This window comes from Aedes aegypti, chromosome 3, assembly GCF_002204515.2.
Source record: "Aedes aegypti strain LVP_AGWG chromosome 3, AaegL5.0 Primary Assembly, whole genome shotgun sequence".
Taxonomy (NCBI): Eukaryota; Metazoa; Arthropoda; class Insecta; order Diptera; family Culicidae; genus Aedes; species Aedes aegypti.
The window spans coordinates 9390020-9414145 of record NC_035109.1 but is presented as its reverse complement, the minus strand read 5'-3'; the positions used below and the strand labels follow the sequence as shown (position 1 = coordinate 9414145).

The 24126-nt window shown below is 36.9% G+C and overlaps 1 protein-coding gene across 5 annotated transcripts in view; it reads left to right on the top strand.

Moving 5' to 3' along the window:
- The window catches only part of LOC5570214 (WAS/WASL-interacting protein family member 2), a 105455-nt gene that overhangs the window by 36045 nt on the left and 45284 nt on the right, over nucleotides 1-24126 (top strand). For 4 of the 5 annotated variants that reach the window (XM_021852386.1, XM_021852385.1, XM_021852384.1 and 1 more), the window contains exon 2: nucleotides 9742-10104. In XM_021852386.1, the coding sequence (XP_021708078.1) occupies nucleotides 9753-10104 (352 nt within the window). In that variant the 5' untranslated portion in view covers nucleotides 9742-9752. Of the gene's footprint in view, nucleotides 1-9552; nucleotides 9623-9741; nucleotides 10105-24126 lie in introns of those variants that run through there. The other variant, XM_021852383.1, reaches the window with a different exon arrangement.

Below are 24126 nucleotides of genomic sequence, written 5' to 3'. Positions count from 1 at the left end.
ATATTTTGAACCATCCTATTATACAGATTCAGTTTGGGAACCTCTGCTGCGACACAACACCATCTCACTTTCGTCCGTTCATCGCGCTTCGGTTGTGATGTTTATCTTATTAAAACAGTTTGCAGCTCCCAGATCTCTCTCTCTCTCTCTCTCTCAGGCTCGCGCTTTCGGTTGTTTGGTGTGGGGCGTAGATCGGGATGCCCCCACTGACTGACTGATAGAGGTGCGTTTTGCAAAGCGTGAAGATATGAAAACAAAGCATGTGATCGTGATGAGCGCAAAGCAAAGCAAAATCAGCAAGAGACGCGATTATGCGAGAGGTTCTTGGCGTGTGGGGGCGCTGCAAGCGGGTCAAAGTGGGCTGATCTTTATTTTGTGATTTGCAAAAAGTTAGTGAAATGATGATATTTATCACCAAAGAGGCGTTGGGGATGTTATTAGCAGATGTTTTTTTTTTCAATAAGCATTCTGAATAACTAAAGTAAAAACAAATCTTTTTGTCACGTTCATGATTACAGGCAATTCTCCATAGCTTGATATTGTGTATCTCAATATTGAGTGATCGAACTACAGTCAATATCGAGTTAGAGAATCATAGTAAAAGTTGGTTTTCATGGCTACCTCGATGGTCCCTTTGATCGCAATTGCACTGGTTTTGTGTTTTATAACTCGGTAGCTCCCTAACTTGATGGTCCCTTCAATATCGAGTTATAAAAAGTTGACTGTATGTAGCAAATCACACCTTCATTCGCATTGGTCAGTTTGTTGATCGGTAATGTTGTTTTTGATGATGATAACGATGGAGAAGGTCGAATGACATATCAGTATTTGAGGGGTCATTCATCATATACGTCACACTGGGGCCCAACAGGCTGTAGCAATACATACGCAAAGCCATGTTGAATGTGATGAATTCGAATTATGATCTCTGTGAATAATTGTTATAAGTGATAATAGAACACTAATGTTAGTTGTAGACTTTTTTCTAGCAGAAACGTAACGTAAAAAGTTGTGTTTGTTGTTTGCCGTTTGTGTCGCATTGTTTTCCTGCTTATAATTTCGCAAATTACGTAGTGTCAATTTCATGTTAATCCTCGATATTGCTACCATCGGTAGTGTTTTTGAATGCTCTATCACACGAACATAAATAATCTATCTGATTAACCCTCTAATACCCAACCCCGGGGTACACTTTGGAATTTTGTGTATTTTTTCGTAGCTTGGAAATCAAAATGATTTTATTTTTAGCTCAAACCTTGACTCATAATACGCATATTAAAAACGTTTTTCATTACTTGAAACTTTTTTGTATTTTTGAAAATTGTTTAAAAAAATGTATTCTTATATAAACTACAAATGCCTGGGGTTTATTTAATGTGTAATATAAAAAACCGTACCTTTTATATTTGTCTACTATCAACCTATAACAGAAGAATCGCTTGGTGATATTAAAATAATTTCAAACCTGTTTTTCAGTTAATTACACGGAAAATAAAAATATATCCAGAAAAATATGAAAAAAATTGTTATTTTTAAAAGTATTGTAAAAACTAGAATTTTTATTATTGCCAAAAATCAGTAACTAGAAGAGGCTTCAAGAAAAAATGAAAAAAGATAGGGATGTTCAAAAATAAAAATTATAAAAACCAAAAACCAAATTTCATAGATTTGCGAATAAAAATAAATCATTGCCCAAAACGTGTTTAGAACGATTTTAGATAACTAAAAATGATATTTAGGTCGAAAATAAAAATTTGGGTATTAGAGGGTTAAGTGATTAGAGAGCTAGCGGACTTGGGGGCAAGTGTGCCACCCCTGCTTTTTATATAAATTACAACATATATTTTCTCTTTGAGCTTAACAATATGCTCCCTTAAAGTTCACAATACAATGATCAAAATATGATGAAAATTGGTATATTTTTCACGTATTTACATAGACTTGTGCAAAGACAACCAAAATTGAGTGGATTTTTATAAGATTTGGTTGGGTCTAAATAGCATGGTAAAAAGTAAATTATTAACTGATTTTTCTAACCTACTGTACATCGTGTAACTATTCAAATCTGTAATTTATTGTGGCATTTGAACGAAAAAAGTATTTAGTTTTACATACGAAATCCAGTTTTGTTGAAATGTATACATATTGGGGCAAGTGTGCCACCTATTTGCTACACAAACATTGTTGGAGTGAAATTTATAATAATGTAAAAATCACCAACAAAATCATAATGATAAACCAAAATGAGGCACCAGCAGTAGTTTCTGAAGTATAGTAAGGGAATAACTGACATTTTTCTTCCCAAACTGATTTTTTTTCTCCAAATATTCAATGATAACATGTTTTTTGGCTTATTAAGTAGGTACCGTTTTAACTAAACGAGATTTTACCGTCATTTAGTGCTGATCTAGCTTAATATTATACATATTCGCCGTAATATAAGGGTAACACATATATTGTATTGAATAGAGACAAAAATTATCATTTTAGTTATTCGTATCGAGTAATAGGGAGTTACGCATGTTTTGAATCTTGTTATAAAGCATCTTCTTATTACGGTAAACTTAAAATTATTTTTTAAATTATCGATTAGCGTCTGCTTTGTAAGTAATATTAATAAGAAATAAAGAAAATTTCATTACCAGTAGAATTTCTTGCGATGTTCATTCGGTGGCAGTCTTGCCCCATAGTGTTGTAAAATAGGTTATTTTGGATGATATTTGAGAAGCTCCAAAACTAATACTTTTTGAAATTATTTTCTTTTTAAATGGCACAGTGGTTATGAAATGATGTGAAACTAACATCATGAGGCTAAATTGGTGGATTTCATAAGCTTTAGGCAAAGTTAGAGAACAATTTTCTTAAGGTGGCACACTTGCCCCTGATTCCGCTACAGTTTGTTTCTTTTCGTGCGTGAACTTATTGATCATCGATCTCGTCAACCCACAACACCGGCTCCATTGTTTTACCACATCACTCTTGTTCGTCTATCACCGTCGCATCGCACGTTCTCCTCTCTGTTTCTGACGCTGTGAGACTAGGATGCAGCATATCAAAATGATTCAGCATTGTTGAGTATGCAAGACATTGTGGTGCGAAGGAATTTGCGAGGATCAACGTTACAACAGGTAACTGGCACCATTGTTTTCAATTTTTGTTGAAGAGCGAAATAGAGAGAATTTCGCCGTGAAATGCCTAATAAACTCTACTACAGCTCCGGATCCGTCTACGTCATCTAGAAATCTGCGCCTTTCCATCCATATTCTTCTCCTCCGTCTTCTACAAAACACAGTGCGGCCGATCCTGAGGAACCTGCTTCGAGCAACGAAAAATGTCATCTTTACGTGTCAAACATCGCATTGAGCGTTACTGAACCTGAATTGAAAAAAAAAACAAAGTTTGCAAATCTATAAAAGCTTCGGAAGTGCATCATGTCAAATGTTTGGTACCAAATGTTTGGTACCTGCGTGGATGAACATTTCGATCCTCAACTATGTTTCATATAAAGTCATCGTTGATGTTCAGTTTCGTTATGCTTGAAGATTTCGAACTGGCCGAATGGAGTGCGATGCCGGGAATTTCGAGACATCTCTAATTCTGCTTGGCGACCTTCAAGTCGGATAAGCCAGCTATCTGCAAAATGTACTTTTGCCTACACTACTGTTCTATCCAATGTTGAAAACTCTTTCATTTGGTCTATGTTAATTGTAATTTATCCATGATTTCTGTATTGTTATGTGATGCATACGTTTTAAAACAGTCGTTGCGGCCTAGTAGGTCGAAGATGAAGTAACAATAAATAAATAAATACCACACTTATTGAGGAAAAGGGATCTTAGAGAGTTGAGGCAAGAAGCCACCTTAATATGGAAAACATGACAGTGGATGCGAGTAACTGACACTGAAGAAGACAGAAAGTGGTAGCCAAAATACGCGTATCTGTTAAAAAAGCAATAAGGGCGAAATTAAAAAGAACAATACTCAAATCTATGGCTTTCAATTCTCTTGATTGAGATTCTGCTCGAATACGTGAAAGAGTATTCCAGTGTAAGCAAACCTTATTCTAATAATGTCTCGTTTTATGGGATTTTTAATGAGGTACGGGTCATGCAAAGACGATCAAGTGTGTCACTTCACCAGACTTGTATGAAGCAAGACGATCTCGAGAAAGAAATGCAACAAATCATATATTTACTTTACTTTTGCTGGCTCTACGTCCTTCAATGTTACGCCAATGTCCCACAATGTTACGCCAACTAACTCGGTCCATGGCTGCTAACCTCCAATTTCTCGATCGCCCCACACTTCCAAGATCCTGCTCCACTTGGTCAAACCATCTAGCTCGTTACGCTCCCGTTCGTCTTGAGGTGAACACCAGTTTTGCGGGATTGTTGTCCGGCATTCTCACAACGTGTTCCGCCCATCGTACCCTTCCAGCTTTGGCAACTTTCAGGATACTGGGTTCACCGTAGAGTTGCGCAAGCTCGTGGTTCATTGTTCTCCTCCATACGGCGTTCTCACATACTCCGCCGAAGATCGTCCTAAGCACACGCCGTTCAAAAACTCCTAGCGGGATGCATTGAGTTTCTTATAGAACTTACGTGTTTCTTGAGAACGATACAGCTGCTCCATCTCTTCGCACTCTTCCAGGCGGCGCTTTTTATCCCGGAATAGATGGGTTTGCTGTCTTCGCTTCTGTTTGCATCGTTCCACGTTTTGACGGGTGCCTTGCTGCAGCATCATCGCCCGCGCTGCATTCTTCTCGTTCAGAACCGTCTGACACTCCTCGTCGAACCAACCGTTCCGTCGATTTCCTTCCACGAACCCAATGGCACCTTCCGCTGCGTTGTTAATGGCTGCTTTGATACTACTCCAGCAGTCCTCAAGAGGGGCTTCGGTGAGCTCTTCCTCTTCCGGCAACGCTGCTTCAAGGCTTTGCGCGTAATAAGTTGCGACTTCGGGTAGCTTAAGTCATCCCAGATTGTACCGTGGCGGGCGTCGGTACCGAATGTTGTTGGTGCACTTCAACCGTCACTAGGTAGTGGTCCGAATCAATGTTTGCGCCGCGATGGTCGATTTGCGATTCAGTCTGTTGGGGTGATCTCCAGGTGTACCAATACGGGAGGCTGTGCTGGAAGTAGGTACTACGTGTGGCCATGTTTTTGGAGGCGGCGAAATCAATCAGTCTAGGGCCGTTTTCGTTCGTAAGCTGGTGAGCGCTGAACTTCCCTATAATCAGTCTAAATTCCTCCTCCTGGTCAACCTGAGCGTTGAGATCTCCGATAACGATTTTGACATTATGGCTTGGGCAGCCGTCGTATTCACGTTCCAGCTGCGCGTAGAAAGCCTCCTTATCGTCATCGTCACTTGCTAGGTGAGGGTTGTGCACGTTGATTATGCTGATATTGAAGAAACGGCCTTCCTAACCTTAAAACTTCCCCAAACTAACATAGTTTTTAAAATAAATACATATTTTAAAATGTATATAATGTAAAAAAAGAAAAGATATCGGCTCTGTTATGCCATACGGCGCCCGAGCCTGCCAAATAAACGAGATAAGTAAAAAATAAGAAATGGCCTTTGATCCTCAACCCTTTCTAGCAAACCTCCTGCAGCGCTACGATGTCGAACTTGCGGACCCTCAATAATTCGGAAAGAATGCGGGTATTTCCCAAGAAATTGAGAGACTTACAGTGCCATGACCCGAGTTTCCAATCGTTAGTCCGTTTTCGATGCCTGAGTCTATGCCGATTGTTCCGGTGAGAATTTACATTGTATGCTTCCTGTACTGATGATTTTTACGGCTGGCTTGTAAGGCCTGCGCCAACCCCCTGTCTCGCAGGAGGATCATCGTCCACAGCACTATTTAGAGTCCCACGCTGGCACTAGGACGTCACAGGGTGGCCACCGAACCGGGGAAAACGGGAAAAAGGCGGGAAAAACCGGGAATTAGAGATGACTACCGGGAAAATCGTGTTGAATGAACATTTTGGAGCTACAAATCTACAAACCAGAAGTTATATTGTAATTCAGCATTTGTGAATTCGAGCAAGTATCTGTCATTGGAATGCTTAAATTGTTTAATGATTAAATCTCAAAGAGACGAACCAGCCAATGGCTGAAAGTCTCGATAATAAAGACAATTCATTCATTCATACATTAAATTACTACTTTTTTACACTATGCATCCTTAAAATGTTCCACTTTTCTCATAACATTGCTAAGCATGTTTTGAAATATTTTTTCAAATCTTTCCACTACTGTCAAGGATAACATTTTTTGAACTTTTCAATAACTTTTTTGGTATATATGTACATGCTTCTGCATGTTTAAATTTTACCTTAAACTTAAAATAAATCACAAATTTCTGAGCAATTACACCGAATATTGATATTTTATGTCACCGATCGATCCGTGAAGCTGAAAAAATTTTAGCTGGTCAAAGCATTGAATAGTTTGGTGATATTTTCACGAATTTCCGGCGATATTTTGTTTTCATTGTTGACGTTTTATAGTTCTTCCGCTGAAATAAAGAAGAATTTCTTTCGGATTTTCGGTAATGCGCCTTCATCCTATTTACCTCGATGCAATACTTATCCTTATCCACGCAATTATAACTGAATAGCGACAACAAAATTAGACACTGATATGTGATGATTGAAATGAAAGCACTCAACAACAGAAGTTATTTGGAATTTCTACTTTTTTCCGACACTGATCGTTTATTGAACGGAATTCCATATTTGTTTTAAAATCTAGTATATTTATATAAATATATAAAAATATAAACTTTAGCGAAGCTCGCAATTAGAAACATGGCCACCTAATGATTTCACAGTTCTTTAATGCGTATATCAGTATATGGTAAAAATATCGATTTTCACCGAATTTCATGTTAATTTTTCCCAAACTTTGGCATAATTTTAGCTTTCACCGAATTTTTAGTAAATTTTTGACAGTTATGCTGAAACCACTGCAGTGGTTCCACAGAAAAATCTGTTGAATCATATTTCACAGATGTTTTGTGCTTCATTCTATGTGTTTTATTTGCTTTGAAGAACTCTTTATTTTCGTGAAGAAAAAATCAAAAGATTAGAAATTGAGTTGAAATCTCTTCAATTCGCTAAATCAAAAACCGGGAAAATTTTGGCGACTGTACCGGGAAAACCGGAAAAAAACGGGAATTTCAATACGGGAATTTGGTGGCCACCCTGGGACGATGATCAGCCGCTCCTAACATGGAGAACATACGCTATTTTGAGCCGCCCCTAACATGGAGAACAGACGCTCTGATAAGCTACACCCTCATAAGAGAGGAGCCCCCCTTCCCTGTCCGTATACGACCTAGGTCCCACCAGGGTTGGTTACCCGATCTTCTCTACGGTTACTCATACCCCAGGCGGCACCACGGGGAGGTAGGGATAGGAGATACTGGACAAGAGGCTAAGGACCACAAATGGGGTCTATTTTATACCTGCAGGTACGCGAAGTACTAATGGTACGCATTGTCCAATCATTTACCACACAAAATCATTTATATTATTATTTATACACACACCCTAACTATAGGGGTAGCAAGAAGAGCACCCTAAGGATGAGCTAAATTTGAACCTACTAAAACATGTTTGTTTTGATAAAATTAATTAATTTTCTTTTAATTTTACATTACAACTATAACCTCAAACTTTCAAAAGTTTTGAAAAATAGTTCTCCAAAATAAAAATACGCTGTCAAAAGTTTTCATAGGTTCAAAGTAGTTTTACAAAACAAAACTCTATAAAACAGGGCTTCCACATCGGTGGTACGAGGTGCCCAAGGGGGCCGTAACGACCTCTCATAGTGTTCGCGAATCGTTCGAGAATAAATAATGTTTCTCTTGATTGATGGAATTTATTACTAACTTGTTTTCAAGATATCATTATTACTGAGTTGCAAAATATTTATCTTTAAAATAGTTTTAACCTTTTACCTTTCTTGTTTCCTTCAATTGTGAGAATACTGGTAAAATAGTTTCAACATCATTCTGTCGGATATAATCACTCAAAGCGCATCCGTTCTTATAACATCCTGTGTAACCTTGAAAATGTAAAACTATGATCATTCCTGGAGGTATTCATAGGAAATTACTGAAATGTTATCGGCTTAATTGTGGTCAGCTTTCTAGCTCCGCAGAACTCTGGTGTTTATTGGAAGGTTTAAAAAAAATGAAATTATTCACTGCTTCCCAAAAGCAATTCTTGGAACTATTTCGAATCATTCATTAAGATTTTTGATGAGATTTTTGACGACGTATGTCTGTAGCAGTGTTCTTTGGTAGACTTCTGCGAATGTTCTTAACATATATCTTTCAAAATTTTTATATCCTGGTAATTTTTTGACAATTTCTTCCCACGGCAGATAGTTCGATTCGAAGAATCCCAATAGCATGTCTCTTAAAATACTCATTGCAGCTGATGACTTCTGGAAAATACCATGATGAACCATGTTTTGGTTCTACGTAATTTATGGACAGCTCCAGAACTAGTTCATATCGGGATCAACGGCTTTAATTCCCTTTTCCCTACTTCGTCACTGATGTAGTAATGTAAATTTACCATCTCTTCTCGGGTATAGACACCAGGTCCTTGACGTGAATGGCGGGTCTTACTACTACTGTTACACAAATCCGGTCCCCAGTTTTATGATGGTCGATTTGCTAACTTTTATGTATTGTAAATTTAAAGTAACAATTTCCCGACTTTCAACTTTAAGGTACATCCCAAAGCCAGTAGAAAAATGTGCTAAACCTCCCAATCGATCATTTTCGTTTTAGTTGCAAATGAAATTATCCCCTTTCAAATTTTTCAAAGTTATACACATATCGATCTTCTCATTTTGAAATTGTTATACGCAACATACCGTGAGTATACTTGGTCTGGTTTTATATGAGAAAAATGTGGTGTCCTCAATGCCCCTTAAGAGATACAGTTTTTGTATATGCAAAACATAATTTCAAACAATTTTTTCGATAAAAAATTCCTTCATAACTGCATTGAATAATCCTAAATCAAGAATATGTCGCCAAAAAAAAATGAATATTTAAATGGAAGTGAAATCCTTGTTTTACAGTCCTTTCTCGTCTGTAGAGCCTTTTAACCACTGCTTCAATTATTTAGTAATATTGTGGTAAAACCCATATTTTTTACAGTCTTAATTTCCTATAACATTTTACAGTTTTCGCCATGACTAGGTTAAGACATGTATTAAATCTTCCGTATTAAAATAGTTTACTGTAATATCAGAGCTTAATTTATACTTATCTTGGTTTGAAAAGTAGAATCTTGGATTATAGTTCGATCCAACTAAACTCCATCCAACTTTAATCCAACTAAAATCCAATTAAACTTGTAATTGTAGGTGGAAGTTCCACCATAGAACTCCTGCCTCGGATGGCACACTTACCTCGTGCCGCCCTTAATGTTTGGATAAGGGATTCCGTACTTTATGGATGTCCCCTTATATCTACTACGTTGTGCTCGTATACGATAAGAGGCAAGTCCGAAGAGACTCCACTCAAACTCACTGCCAACGTTTGTACACGAACGATGATTGTCGCGACGATAACGCCTATCAGTGCTGATTGGTAATGGGTTTCGATAAGTGAGAGCAAGGTTGCAAAAGTGTAGCAAAAATTTTCCCACATGATTCCTATCACAGCGAAAATCTAATCAAAAATCATTTCTCCCGTTCGTTTTGTTTCAGCTTCCTGAAAAATGCCTCCACCGCCACCGCCGCCGGGGCCACCTCCGCCACCGGGTCCACCGCCCCCGCCGGCGATGAAACTTGGTGGCGGACAATCCTCGGGCGATGGACGGAACGCGCTGCTGCAGTCGATCCAGAAGGGAACCAAGCTGAAAAAGACGGTCACGGTGGACAAGAGTGGACCCCTGATTCAGGGCAAGGTCAGCGGAGGAGGTGTTGGAGCGGGAGCCAATAGCAATAGTATTAGTAGGGGACCAGCGTCCGCGGCGTCGGGCACAAGTGATAGCAATGGAGGTCAAAAGTTAGGAGGAATATTCGAAGGTCTTGCGTCGATGCCGAAGCTGAAACCGGTTGGCAGCCGAGGTGAGTCATTGCAATAATGTGCTGGGTGGTAGATGATATGCGTAACTTCTTGGGCCTCTATATGGAAACAAATGGTGTGGGAGTGTCTTGCTACACGGTGTCGTCGCCAGCACCACCCGCAAGTTCTAAGGAATACTGACTCAATGGTGTTGTAAACGGTGACGCCTCGTGAGTAGGCGCCCTAAGTGATGCTTTTATGGTTTTGCGCACACCAAACAATTTGTTTAGTTTAGACTTAGAGTATCAACATTGGAATTACCGCATTGACGTTATTTCATTGTGTTTTGGATTAGGATTCTAGTTAAATCTTCCATGTGTGCATATCGAGTCGAGCAACGGAACATTGAAGTTTTATTTTACTACGTTCTCAAGCGACTAGGTTTGCCGTGAACTGCCCTATATTGTCCTTTTATTGGGTCTCTAGCTGACAATGAGCTAGTTAGCAATGCTTCTTATCATCAATCTTTCTATTCCCATCTGCTCAAAAATCTTTTCAAATTAGAAATTCTTTCGATTCCAGGACATAGTGTACCATTATGCTTACTACACTGTAAACAAATTTATGCAATAACACACAAAGGAGGAAGGAACTTTTTGAAGTGGTTTAATTTTTTAACAAAATGTGTTTTATTTTGCTATAAACACTTTTACATGTTGCAGCATTAATCGCATTACTGTGGCAAGTCTTCTCCAATTCCCTATACCCTATACAAAACGGCCAAAAATTAATTAGTTCCCCTACCTCCGGAAATATCTCTAAAGAATCTTCCTTTTTTAATGGCTTTCTTTCATTTCTTCGTTAGTATCATTTCAAACATTACATTCATTTCTTATATCTAAGTGTTCTGTGTTATCAGACAACACTATCATCCTAATTTTGGTAAAACAAATTTAAGATTTTATTAAATTTTGTTAACAACATATTACATTTCATTTGCCGTAGCAGTTCAGATTTTTTACAGGTGAGTTGATTTCATCTGCTTATAAGAAAAACCTTAACCTAAATATATAACGCATTATTCGTAGAATAGAAGATTGTAGCCTGATATTATTAACTATTTTTTTGATATTTGTTCCAATGTTTTAACATTGGATATTCTATGTAACTCATTGGTACTATACCTATTTTAAGTTCTCTTCCTGGTATTACAACAGCTAGTCCATATTGGTACAGCACACAACATGGTTGGCCTGAAATTTTTTTTGAATATTTAAAGTTTGTTCTTAAGACAAAGTTTTGATTTTCTATTAACAAGGGGATAGAGACATTTTACATATTTATAACATTTGGCTTGAATGCCCTCAATGTGATTTTTGAAAGTTAAATTCTTATCTAGCATGAGCCCTAGATACTTAACTTCATCTGACTCATCGTGACAACATGTCTACTTAAGGGTTTCAAATAAAGAGCTTTTGGTTTATGTGGGAATATTATTAGTTGAGTTTTGGAAGTATTAGAAGAAATCTTCCATTTTAGCAAGTATGAAGAAAAAATATCCAAATATCCTGTGTCATCCGCAAACAAGGATTTTTGACATCCCTGAGGTAACTCAGGTAAGTCAGATGTGAAAATATTGTATAATGTTGGTCCCAAAATGCTGACTTGACGAAATCTTTCAGACCTGGAGTTCTGATAGTTAACCTGAAGTGTACGATTTGACAGATAACTTTGAATTATTCTAACAATGTATGTTGGAAAATTAAGTTTTTTAATTTTACAATCAAACCTTCATGCCAAACACTGTCGAATGCTTTTTCTATCTCTAGAAGAGCAAGACCAGTAGAATAGCCTTCAGATTTGTTGGAACTGATCAAATTTGTTACACGTAAAAGTTGATGAATGGTCGAATGTCCATGGCGGAATTCGAACTGTTCATTGGCAAAAATTGAATTTTCGTTGATGTGGGCCATCATTCTGTTCAAAATAACCTTTTCAAAAAGTTTACTGATGGAGGAAAGCAAACTGATTGGACGATAGCTAGAAGCTTCTGCAGGATTTTTGTCTGATTTTAAAATTTGTACAACCTTACCATTTTTCCATTTGTCAGGAAAATATGCTTATTAGAAACATTTGTTAAATATATCAACTAAAAATGATAAGCTACTTTCTGGAAGTTTCTTGATGAGGATGTAGAAAATTCCATCATCGCCAGGAGTTTTCGTATTTTCGATTTTTTAATATTAGTTTTCACTTCTTCCAAATCAGTCTCCCAGGCATTTTCGAATACGTTCTCTTGATTTAGAAAATTTTCGAAGTCCTGAGTAACTTGATTTTCAATTGGACTAGTAAGTCCTAAATTAAAATTGTGCGCGCTTTCAAACTGCATAGCAAGTTTTTGAGCTTTTTCGCAATTAGTTACAGGGTTTCCACCGAACCGGGAAAAACGGGAAAAGCGGGAAAAAGACGGGAATTTGAATCCACCAGGAAAAAGACGGGAAAAACCGGGAAATTGAGATGGTCACCGGGAAAATCATTCTGAACGAATATCTTCAAGCTCCTAATCTACAAACCACCAAAAATAAGTTGTAGAAAGTTGATATGGTTGATAGTATTGCCATTAGGCATCTGAAATCTTGAACAAATAATATTTAAATATTAACGATTTAATTTCTTGTACAAATAGTCTACTTTGCTACACTAAACTTCTTGTAAGATGTAAAAATTGGGCATGTCTATATAAATTAAAATGGAATGGTGTTTGTATGTCGCGAGTTAGCTTGAGAGCAGGTCAATTTTTTTGCTCAAGAGCTTCAATGTGTTTATGTGGATTAACATATTTGAAAATCCTCCGAGAAAGTTGAGAAAATGGGTAACGGGAATAGAAGCAAAGAAGTGTAAGTGGCAGAAACCTAGTTTTAAGATAATCGTTTTTTTTTTTAAATTTTTTTTTTCATTTCATACTAGGGTAAATGATGGCTTCGGCACCCTGAGGGTATTTTCGGCAACACTAACTTATCGTCCTTATTAGAATTTATCTACGGAACAAGGGTTACCTTCAATGTACTCAACATGTTCCTTGAACTATAATCTTTCATATAAATCACATCCTTCACAAAAATATTGTATAACATGGGTTTTATTATTAAATGAAATAAATGCTTACGAAATCATCGTCATTCGTGAGCTGCCGAATAGAACAACACAAGAACAGCTTAAGAAAAACTCACCATTTCGAAAGGTCCAATTCTCCGCTCAAATGCCATTTTTTTCACAAAATCTACGCACTGATCACTCATGCACAATTATACTTTAGATTGGTCTATAAATCACTAGAAATTACTTATTTTTTATGCTTCAAATCACAAGTTAAAATTAATGAACTTTGTTTTCCTCGGCAATCACTTTTTATTACTGCAGCAGGTTGCCAGAAAACCATATTCAATTGCGGTGTAATTATTATTCACGATTTAAATTCATTGAAAAGATCGGACACAACTAATTAATTTATTGGAACTAGGCAACAAAACATGCATGGGTAATAATTGAGCCTTTCAATGCCTTCCTTATTTGAAGATTGTAGCGCATAAACTTCAATATACTAAGAAACATATAAAATATACGTCTTTAAATAGGTTAACTATTTTGGCAACACTCCTGTTGTTCTACAGGCAATCGGTGGATGATGTAATTGTGTCAAATCAAAAGTGAGTAGATTTGAAAAGGGTCTATTCTGATTTTCTAATACACTGAGAATAATATGAACCTTAAAAATTACTGGCAAGGTTTGGATTTTGATCCGAATTAGCTGATTGAACCATATTCGGAGAGTGCTATTCAAATACCAAAAAAATAAAATCCTGGGACATCGCAATCGGATTTTTTTTAATACACCCCAACCTCTTTTTACGACCGTTATCGGGGGGTCGGTAAAAAAATCAGGGTAATGATTATGTTTTTGAAAAATGCAATGTCTAAATGCGGAAATACTGATTCGAGATATTCGGCAAAGTTAAAGCGTGGGTTGAGAACTTTCCAAAATGGTTCAAGTTTACATATTTTGGTAATAGATGGCAACACTGCTCGATTGTTATCAAAAGAGTCAATTTTATGGCGGTGTGATATGCAAATACCAAAAAAAATTTAAAGATGACGGTACCGAATGTTCACCAAAGTTGAAGGAAGTGTTGCGTGCTATACAGTCGGCCGAATCACAAATGTTCATATGGCTGGCAACACTGTTCATGAATAATAAAGAAAAGATCAAAACCATAAAACTTGAGCGGAACAGAAAAATAGAATGCTTAGCAACATAACAATACTCTTCAAATGTAATCCAGTTTTTCATGAAGGGTTCAAAATTTTGTCGTAGCTGGCAACACTGCTTAAGTGAAATTGCGTCACCGGTAGTACAAGTGTGCATGCAACTTTTGTTTTGCCGATATCTCAGGATCCTGACCACTTAGAAAGATGGCGTCTTCGGCAAAGTTGTTCAGTAGCTCAAGGACTATCATTATTCAAGCTAAGAGATTCGAGATTTTGCCACCAGGCGGCGCTAATGAGCATAGAATTTTTGTTTTGAGGATAGCTCAGGATCCTAACCACTTAGAAAGATGGCGTCTTCGGCAAAGTTGTTCATTAGCTCAAGCGCTATCATTGAAAAAGCTATGAGATTCAAAATTTTGCCACCAGGCGGCGCTAGTGAGCATAGAACATTTTTTTGCGGATAGCTCAGAATCATGACCACTTAGAAAGATGGCGTCTTCGGCAAAGTTGTTTAGTAGCTCAAGGACTATCATTATTCCGGCCAAAAGATTCGAGATTTGGCCACCAGGCGGCGCTAGTGAGCGTAGAATTTTTGTTTTGCGGATATTTCAGATATTATTCAGAAGCTTAAGCGCTATCATTATAAAAGCTATGCGATTCAAAATTTTGCCAAGGGCTATCATTATTTTTGTCAAGAGATACAAGGTTTTTCTCACCAGGCAGCGCTAGTGAGCACGATATTTTTTGTTTTGCGGATGTCTCAAGATCCTAGCCATTTAGAAAGATGGCGCCTTCGGCAAAGTTGTTCAGAAGCTCAAGCGCTATCATTATAAAAGCTATGAGATTCAAAATTTTGCCACCAGGCGGCGCTAGTGAGCATAGAACTTTGTATTGCGGATAGCTCAGGATCCTGATCACTTAGCAAGATGGCGCCTTCGGCAAAATTGTTCAGTAGCTCAAGGACTATCATTATAAAAGCTATGAGATTCGAGATTTTGCCACCAGGTGGCGCTAGTGAGCGTAGAATTTTTGTTTTGCGAAAAACTTTGCCGAAGGCGCTATCTTTTTAAGTGATCACGATCCTGAGCTATCCGCAAAATAAAATTTCGATGCTCACTAGCGCCACCTACTGGTAGAATTCCGCGATTCAGTGACCACCATATCACAGACAAACAGACGTCACACTCCCATCGTTGTCCAGCGACTACCTTTTTAACGGTTGATTCGAAAATATGGTAGGTGGCCAATCCGCCACCCGTAGCGCTCGCATCGTTTTTGTTCGTGTTTGACGTTTTCTCACTACCGCCATCTGTTGGCGCGTCGGCCAAACACACCGATTATAGTATTGGGCGTACATGTCCTCGTGACTATGAATTTGATCGAGATTTGTTCTAAGTGTTACGTCTGTTTGTCTGTGACCATATGTTAGCCCTTGAACTACTTAACAATTTTGCTGACCATCATGATCCTCTATTTTGAATACTTTTTAAGATATTGATCATTCATAAAAACGGTCGTTAATCTGAATTTCGGTCGTAAAAAAGTGGTCATAAAACGAACCATCGTTAAAAAACGGTCGTAAAAAGAGGTTGGAGTGTAATACCATTAATTCTCTCGGTAATAACTTGGTGATAGAGCGTTCAAGAGCAGCAACCTTTACAGACCAAAACCATATCGAGCCATGCAGCTTGTCAGTGAATAGTTCAATAGGGTCTTAAAATGTTTCATATAAACTTGTTTTTATTCAATAACACGATATAGTGTGTTCGTGCTACTACTTTGGTAAATTTTCCAGCTCAAATAACGACTATATCATATTTAAATTTTAATTTTAAAAATGGGTCCACTTTTGATCATGTTTGATTTTCTCTTAATAGACAAAAATGAAACAGGGCCTCAACGTTTTAACACTGGGGTTGTTCCTATCTGACATTTCGGAAGGAACACGGAAAACAAAATACACCCATTATTTGAGTTTAAACCAAAAGGTGAGACAAAATTTCAAAAATCTGAAAAAAAGTTTTTTGACCGTAAACCAACGAAAAGCATTCAAAAATTGAGTAAACATGTGTTCTTGGCCTAAAATGAAGCGTGTGGTACTAAAATTGGGACTGAGGTTTAGGACCCTATTCACGATGAAATTCTTGACCTTTCGCATTAAAAAAAATGAAAACAACTATGCAAGTACCGTCGTTGGGGGTGAGATTTGGCCAAAAATGAGTAAGCCCTCATTTATTTTTGAATAACTTACGCAGTTTGACTTGATATGTTGGGTTAAATATGAGAATAAGTTGCAAATGCTGAACAAATAATTGAAATTTGATTATTTTCCTTTAAATAGGAATCATTTGAAAAATGGCCCAAACTCATCCTTCGAGAGGGTGACATTATAAAATAAACTACACTCATGAAAACGAACTATCGATAAACAAAGGAACCCCTTATGAAAATTCGCCACAAGAAATCGGATTGAAATTCATAAATTTACGTCATGGAACCGAAATTTTAAAACAAACATAGTTTTCGTGGCAACCTGGAATCGAACCAAGGACCTTGCTTAGTTTTGTAACAAAAACTACCCAAACACAAGATTTTTTATAGAAATAATCGATTTTATTTTGGATTATTTAAGTTTTTTTGCCAAATATTACATTTTTCATATAAAACTTATGTTTCTAAAGCATTTTGTTTGAATTACAAGTTGAATAATGCATTTTTTTAACATGTGCAAATATATTATTGTTTCAAAATGATTTGAAAAATGTTGCCAAGTCCTTTTCAAAGGTTTAACAAATGAGGAAAACCAGTTTCAGCTTTAAGAATATTGTTTAACTGACAAAAATTAAAAAACACTGACGTTTTTCGTCTTAAATCATGTTTTTGTGCGGTTTTTGTTGAATAACTCAACAAAACAGTGAAATGTGGCGTATAAAAAGTTTGAACACAATTAAATAAGCTTCAAAACCATGCAAAAAGATTTGGAATCGGTTGAGTATTCATGAAGTTATGGTCAAACAAAGATATTTTTTTAGTAAATTAAAAAAAAATAGGAATTAACTACTTTTTATTGAAACTAGTTTTGATTTTACACAAATTTGATGTTCTTCAAAGTTTAAAAAAAAAAAATTAAGGTAATGGTGCTGAAATTACCGAAGTTATGGTGACTTCACTGAAGGCCACTTTTAATAACTTGAAAATTCACCTCCAAGACGCTTGCGCCACCTCTAAATTTTAATATTTGTGGCTCAAACTTTGAGGTTTCTCTACTTATATGATTCGAATTCAGAAGAGTACACGAATTTTTGGTTTTGAGAACTTTTGAAAAATAAGCCGCACCCTAATAAACAGTAGCGCATGTGCGAGTAGCGAATAGGATCATGCATGTAACCCATTCAAACGCAACTCTGAAATTCAAGTAATCCGATAATTGCGTTCCGTGGATTTTTCTTGAAGAGCACAATATTATGAATCATTTAACCATGACATCACGCTGCAACTTCTTGGTTGGATTCGCACCTGCTCCAAGTTTACAACCATGACATGTCAATTTTTAAGGCCGAAAAATATTCGATAAAATAAATGAAAACGAAATTAGGCAGCGTCCATTTATGACATTACGTTAAAATGTACAATTTTCGATCATTCCCCCTCCGCAACGGTCTTTGCATGAAAAAAAAAAAAATGTGTTTGAGCCGCAACGTTTGAGCCTACTCCCTCCCCCTAGAACGTTACGTAATATGTGGACGGCGCCTCAGTCTGCATAAATTTAATTGTGCATTCAATTTGACTATTTATAACTGCAATTCTTTTCTCAGTGTAGTCTGTATTTTTCTGCATTGGCCCTTTCACCGAACAGAACATAATGAGTGACGTTTAATTTCAGGAATTGTCAACAAATACGAAATTTTACCAATACATAAGCTAGTTTTTGCGCAGTTTTGGATTGCCGAAGTAAACAGTTTTGTTGCCGACAATAGTAATTGCATTGCCGATAAAAGAACAAGTGCCTCGTGACTTTGGTGAGGAAAAATAGAAGATTAGGAGAACAAAATAGTGTTTTATGTATAATAATTAATAAACGAAGAGTGCTCAAGTGTAGTTTAGGTGACTCCTGCTAATTGTTGTGCTCTAGTGTTGCGTAAAATTGCCTTCTTAAAAGTTCAGCTGCTTAGGCTGCCGACAATACGTAAGTTCCCCTAATTGTACAAGAACCAACAAAACAAGCCAGTCTCCTATAAAATAATATTAGTTTTCCTTTTTTACAGAAAAATTACCTGAAAATTCCGTCGAAAAGCTTGAACAAGAATTTTTAGTATATTCGATTTAAAAACCGACCAAATTGTCCCCATTTTGCGTTTGGGCCCCTCAATGAAAAACCGGGAAAATTTTGAAAATTATACCGGGAAAAAAGCGGGAATTTCAAAATGGATATTTGGTGGCCACCCTGAGTTAGTAATAATTTCTCTTTTTCATAATAATTACTTGGACCGGGGAAAATCCAAGTAAATCATCAATTCCATTTTTGATCTCTTCAGGTGACTTATAGTCATTTGAGAGACCTTTTGACTTTAAACAAACGTTCAGTTTTGTCGTCATAAGTAAAAAAATTGTGCATCTTCTCTTCAAGATGTTTGAGAAGAAGTTCGCGATCTTTAAGAGTTTCCGGCAGAACGTCCGGAAGTCTCCTTTCTTTGCGATTGACCTTGATTCCCCTAATGGAGTTCAAGATCTCCTGCCCAAATCCCGCAAATTCGGAACAACTGACCACGATAGGCGGCACTCTTTTTTTGCTCACTTGAATCAAAGAGCCTGGAATAGTCTAGATCATCGAACTGATTGCTCATTTCGATGCAATTATCAACATTATCCATTTCACCCGTGGAAGATAGTTCACCTTCCGCCTTCCGGAGAAACGTCCTTTCTTCCATTCTTGACACGTTTAGTGACAGTTTTAAATCCCACTTTTTTGCAAGGAAGTTGTGAATTCAGCACTAGCTCATTTAGGTATACATGAGAAACACGACACTCTGTCCCTATCCTATGCTTGAGTAGAGAAGAAATATCATGAGAAATGTGTTTGTAGCAAAACTTTTAAAAGGAAAAATCGACGCAACCAGCCATTTTAGCTCGAATAAACCTCAACATACCAGCAATACTAACTTTCTATGCCTAGATCACCATCGTACACTATGCCCAAAATGAGCCGATAAGTACTATGTGTATAACAATGAATGAAAATAATCATTGTTTTTAAGAATAGGCTTGTCTCAAATGGTATTGTATAATTTAAATGTATTCAATGTTAAAGTTTATGTAGTCAGGTTCATGTAGACACAAATAAGCACAATAAGCACAAATACAAATTCAAACACTGTAGTTTTGTTAGATCCTTGCAAAAAAATAATATTGACATGTCTCAAATGACCTCCGTACAGACCCCAAGGGACATCCGTATAAAACTGAGACCGACCGTGCGACTTAGCTTCGAATAACAAATCATGAAACTTGAAAAGTGTTGTGTTGTGTCAAACTTTCGTTGAAATCGGCATCACGAGATCACGAAAATTTGATTGTAAAAAATAGGTCAGGGGCGTAAAGGTTAAACTACAAGGTGGTTTTTAATTTCCATAAAGACAGATTTTTTTTTTAATATTTTAAATATATTGGCTATTGAACAAGTAATCTCATTTTGTATGATATCCTGTATTAAGCATTGTTTAACTATTTGAATAATGAACATTCACAGGAATATCATACAACATGAAAATACTTGTACAATATTCAATCAATTTAAAATGTTAAAAAAAATCATATTAGTTTACTATCAACACATTAAGGTGAAGATAAATCGAAGCCAAACCTCAAATTTTCAAGAGCACAAATCTGGAGAACCGAACATCCGTTTTCAGCTCAAACGGGTGTTCGTTTCTCCAGATTTGTGTTTTTGAAAATTTGAGGTTTGGCTTCGATTTGTCTTCACCTTAACACAGGGTGTCGACTACCTGGAGAAAACCTGGAAAGTCAGGGAATTCAATTGTTGATCTGAAAAGTCAGGGAAGTTCACTAGAGGTCAGGAAAAACTATCAATAATACACTACAATATGAAACGAGTTGATTGTCTGCAATGCTATCAATAAGGCCAATTCAGAAATATAATAAAACATCCCTTTTGAATTTGAACCAATTTCAAATTTAAATAAATGTATCTTATGTGTTTTTAAATATTGTAAATATATTTGTAGATTTTATATGTTTAAAAATTAAATTCAATTTTTTTGGGACTTATTCGTCAACAAAAAAAATCATTTGATGATTCCTCTCCAATTGGTACCTTAACTCAAATTATACTTAAGCTGTTTAACATACAGTTTTGAGTAGAATAAATTGATGTAGGGCTTGTAGCAGGTCTTTTTCTAGAAACTCAGTCTAAAATCTTCAATTGATTTGTCCAGATTTTATCTGGAATACTTTTAGGGACTCTTACAGGGATATCAGTAAAAAATGTTCTAGAGATTCCTCTACCAATTATCCCAGAAATTGTTCCAGCGACTTTTCAAAGAATGCTCAAAGGATTCTCTACAGGAAATCCTTGAGCACTCCAACGATACTACCTTCAGTAATTTCCTCAGGGATTAACCCGGTTTTTTTCAAAGATTATACCGAATTCTCAAGTTGTTACTCTAGGGGATCTTACAAAGATTTTTTGAAAATGTTCTAAACTTAAATCTTATAGGATTGATTTGATACATATCGCCGGATAAAATCCTGGAGGGCTTAGAACTTTCTTGGAAAATATCTAAAATACTAAGTTGTATGATTATTCTTGAGAAAATCCCGGTTATAGTCTTGAGATATGCGAAACAAAACCCTTGGAGGGATTCCTTAGGAAAATTCTTAGATGAATTCCACGGGAAATAATCACTTAATGAATTCCTGGAGAAATCTTCGGAATATTTTCTGAATCTTTGGGTAAATACCATAGTTCTCACGAAATACCTACAGAAAATCATGAGAAAATACATACCGTACCACGAGCAGTAGTAATGTCGTAATATCACGAGGAATTACAAAAAAAAAGATAAATGTGTGGCCTGGATTCTATGATGAAGAACCAAACTCTTATCTTCTGGTTCCTATCAAGTGACGTTTCCCAGTAAACATTTTGGTTGGTATAACTTTTGTTATACATCATTCTATATGAATCAATTCAATCGTATAGAATGCACGAAAAGGCTATATACCTACCAAAGTGGAGGCTATATACGTACTTGGCACGACTTTTTCAGACTTTCTGCGATCAGATATACGATGCCACAAAATTTGGATGAAAATAAAAAAAATAAGTTTCCAGCGAGTCTCAAACACGGAACCTCTGGATCAGGAATTGGGCACCTTACCACTGTACCACCAAGGGTTACTTGTCTGACGAGTGATTATTTGCCAATGTTAATACATGTTTCATGTACAGCGACACATACTTTGTTGTTCTTTGAGGCCCATCGTCAGCAGATAGACAAAGTTTGGGTGGCAATTTTTGCTAAGTTTTTGCGATTTCATACGATGCTTTCTAGATTGATATATGATCTGTCAGTTTATATAACATAACGTGATTCTAAGTTGCACTATTTACGACATGTTTTGTTGTCAACACAGATTGTCGTTTATGAATCGTATTGGGGATTTATATACAACTTGTATTGACATTGATAACACTTAATATGGCATCTTGTGCAATTTTGATTTTGGACGCATGAATATGTGATTTTGGATGCACATTCTTATACGATATGTGGTTCACTGGGTTTATTTTTTCTATTTCCTGCTTGGTATTTGTATTTGTAAATATTGTTAGCTATTGTGTACGATAACTTGCTGTTTCTACAAAAGTTTGCTCAAATCAAGGAAAAACAATTTTAGGATTAAATTACATTGGATAACAAATCTTTCAACATAGTAATGAAAATAAAGTGTTTGCTTCCTTAATTACTATGCGTACGCTGCTTCAAAGCTTCCTTGAAGCTTGTTGCTGTCGCTGATGGCATCTTGGCTTGGTCAATTTTCTGTCTTATTTTAGTTCTTATCTGATCTCTTTTTGATCTCTTTTTTCAAGCTGCAGGTCTTTAAGGTTCAAAGCACACTAGCCTTGCAGTAAAAGTTTAACTATAAATGTGTTTGTCAAGATTTGTGGGGACCCGGGGTGATGGCCCTCTCGGCCCCCCTTAAATGCGGCCCTGATAATAATTTTGATGTTTACATTGAATACGATTTCCGCATACTCAGGAATTCTAAAGATTCTTCTAAAGATGGTTCATGAAATTTCTTTCTGAAAAATTCCTCGAGAGAAAGGCTTTCTGAATAATTGCTCAAAACCTTTTTTTTTTTGTAATCCAGAAAATGCATAGAAAGCAGAAATTCTAGATATTTATCTCGTGGAATCTCCTCGATAATGCATTACAATTTTGTGAGAGTTCTTGGAGATATTCATAGAAGATCTTGGAGAAGTTATTCAATCCCTGAATGCATTCGTTTAAGAATCTTAAGATAAATTTAGATAAATATCAGAATCCTAAAATAAAAACTAAAATAAATAACCTGTAACGAATCATCGTGAAGAATTGTTGAAAGTAGTCAACCTATTCTTAGAATTCCTGTTGGATTTTTTTGAAAACATCGATTCCTGGAAAAAAAGGTTCGCCAGTGTTCCTGAAATAGGAACTCCAAATGTTATGCTTAGGGAAATTCAAGGCGGAATGACTGAAAGAAATTTTTAACAATGTTTATAGAAGGCGCTACAAGTAGTTTCTTATATTAGAGGTATTCTTAAAGGAGTCTGCCCCACATCATACACAAATACAAAAGTTGGCAGCTGGCAAAGCAAGCTTTTAATTATTAACTGTGGAAGTGTCCAAAAGAACATCAAGCTGAAATTCAGCTAAGGCAAACTTTGTCGCTGAGGACGTAATGTCAAAAAGAAAAACAAGTTTGAAATCTTAATTTGTAGATTAAATTGTGTTGGATCTTCCATAACAGACAGCTATCGTCTGGATTTGGTTGCCTCAGCTACTGGATTGAGCGTGTTTGAAGCTGGAAGATGAAGGAAGTCTTTTCTACTCGATGTAGAAACGGCCAAACTATGAACCTAAACTCTAGAAAAAATACGCGAACATTGCACATCTTCTTCTTCTTTCTGGCGTTACGTCCCCACTGGGACAGAGCCTGCTTCTCAGCTTAGTGTTCTTATGAGCACTTCCACAGTTATTAACTGAGAGCTTACTATGCCAACGACCATTTTTGCATGCGTACACGGTGTTCAATAAGTTCGAATACAAGTTTTCATCATTGCGTAGGTATGCGCCATGTACATATTCTGCATTGGTATTGGTGTCAGCTTTAGCTTCATTCATACGCTACCGAATGTGCGCGGTGTTGACATTTTGTTAGTTGTTGTTCGTTTGTTACGCGCGATGAAAGAGTATCGGGACTTCGTAATTAAGCGTTTTTTGAACGGTGAGCGACCCGGCGATATATTCCGGCTGCTGAAATCGCATGGGGTCAAGCGGAACTTTGTCTGCACGACCATCAGGCGATACCGGGAGACGTCCTCGACCAATGACCGTGCGAGATCCGGTCGGCCGCGTTCAGCGAGGACGCCACGGGTCATCAAGATCGTGAGGGAGCGAATTCGGCGCAAAAAGAACCGCTCAATCCGGAAAACGGCTGCAGATCTCAACGTTTCCATTGGAACCGCTCACACCATACTCATCAAGGACCTTGGTTTCAGGCCTTACAAAAAACGTAAGGTCCATGGCGTTTCGGAG